The 1,754-nt window shown below is 46.4% G+C and overlaps 1 gene segment (V, D, J or C); it reads right to left on the bottom strand.

The window, feature by feature from the left end:
• Positions 1–320: 320 nt before the first annotated feature.
• LOC114449792 (T cell receptor alpha variable 18-like) lies at positions 321–962 on the bottom strand. The segment is given in 3 exon segments: positions 321–348; positions 431–716; positions 869–962. Coding segments are annotated over 3 exon segments (360 nt in total).
• Positions 963–1,754: the final 792 nt, after the last annotated feature.

The following is a 1,754-nucleotide window of genomic DNA, read 5'->3' on the forward strand; positions in this document are numbered from 1 at the left end:
TCTTTGATCCAGCTGCTCATAAACTCACCTATGAAGTGAGATGAAAACAAAAAGAGGTGAAGCAACATGTCTTTGGAGTTATTAAAGCAGACACACAGCACATCAACGATGTTCTTCCACTGCACTACAATGAGGCACAAAGAATGTCATTGGATGAGCTGAAGTTCAGTGGGCGGGGCCAATCACCTCTTGCTGTTATTGTTTCAGTTCAGCTCAGCCAATGAAATTCTTTAGTGCTTCCACAGCAGCTCTGTCTCTGTCTCTGATCTTTACTGCTTCATGTCTCTGTTGTCTTTGTCCTCAGTCCAATGACTGAAACATCAGTGGTTGAACGGTGTGTGAGTCCCTCTAGTGGATGTTGTGGAGTATTGTGTTGTCTTTGCTCCAAAGGTTTTTGTACAGAGTTGAGCTGTTTCCTGTCACTGTGGGCTGCAGAGCACAGTAGTACACAGCAGAGTCTGTCACTGCAGCAGAGGACATCTGCATGTGGATTTGGCGTTTGTTGCTCACTTTAACTGAGAATCTGGACTTATTTTCTTCTGTTGTTCCATAGGGAGAGATCAGGAACTCTGGAGGTTTTCCTGCATATTGTCGATACCAGAAGAAGTAATCATTGCTGGCAGCATCTCTGTTCAGAGTGTAGGTCAGAGTCAGAGTGTCTCCTTCCAAAGCCGTCACTTCATCTTTAAATGGTGTCAGTAAATCCTCAGAGGAGCCTGAAAACAACAAAGATATATTCAGCATGACATTTGGATTGGATTCTGGATCTTTAACTTAGTTCAGGAGTTTCAGAGTTCATCAGTTCAAACAACATCAGAATGTTTTCATCGGCTCCTTTTCCATCTGGATCCATCTTTGGATGACTTACCAGTTTGAAAGGAGACCATCATCATCCAGATGAAAAGCAGGAACATTATTTCCAGCTGTGCTGAATGAACAACAGAGAGAACACAGCAGCTCTTCAGTCCAACATGCAGCCTTTCATATTCAGCTGTGTAGCTCCGCCTCTTGCTGTGCTCTGTTTCCATTCAGGCTGATGGAAGCTGTAGAGATGACAGTGATGCTGCAGCATCATCATCCAGGGAGCTCAGACTGAAGGAGGACCTGCTGTTAGAGCAGCTCTCATGTACACTCTCTCTGCATCCTGCATCACTTGCAGCAGGTTTATTGTCTTTCTCTGGGGGTTTGGTCCTTGGGGTGGACCAGTCTCTGTCTCAGGGTGGAGCTGGGTTTAAAGTGTACTGGGATCTGATGTGTGTTGAAAGTCCCTCAGAGTTTTTTTCAGAGGTTCCTGACACATATGGATGAATGTTTCTCTGTGTGACTGTTGCTGTTCTGGTCGGGCTGTCTGCTCTTCTTTCTGTTGGCCTCTTTCAGCAGGGTCCAGTTTGGGTATCCACATGTTCTGAGAGCTGTGTTTATTGGTGTTTGCTCCTCAGTTTGTCCTCCTGTCTTTGTGGGATTGTCTGAGCCCGGTGGTGTGGGGTCCTGATGACACCCAGCTTGTGCTCCACTGGGTGGTGCAGTCACATACTAAATACTGGTCTGTGTGATCCCTGTGGAATTCCACAGGTGGACTCTGACTGCTGGCCCTTTGAGGCCTCAGAGAACTGTCATTCAGATATGAGTGAACCCAGGCTGGTACTGTCCCACAGAGGACTGATCAGGTCTTTCAGACATGTGTGAGTGAACGGCTGCACTGACAGCACAACAAGGACACTGTATTCATCAGTGCAGAGAGGAAAACTAAAACA

The sequence above is a fragment of the Parambassis ranga genome, chromosome 17 (genome assembly GCF_900634625.1).
Source record: "Parambassis ranga chromosome 17, fParRan2.1, whole genome shotgun sequence".
NCBI lineage: Eukaryota > Metazoa > Chordata > Actinopteri > Ambassidae > Parambassis > Parambassis ranga.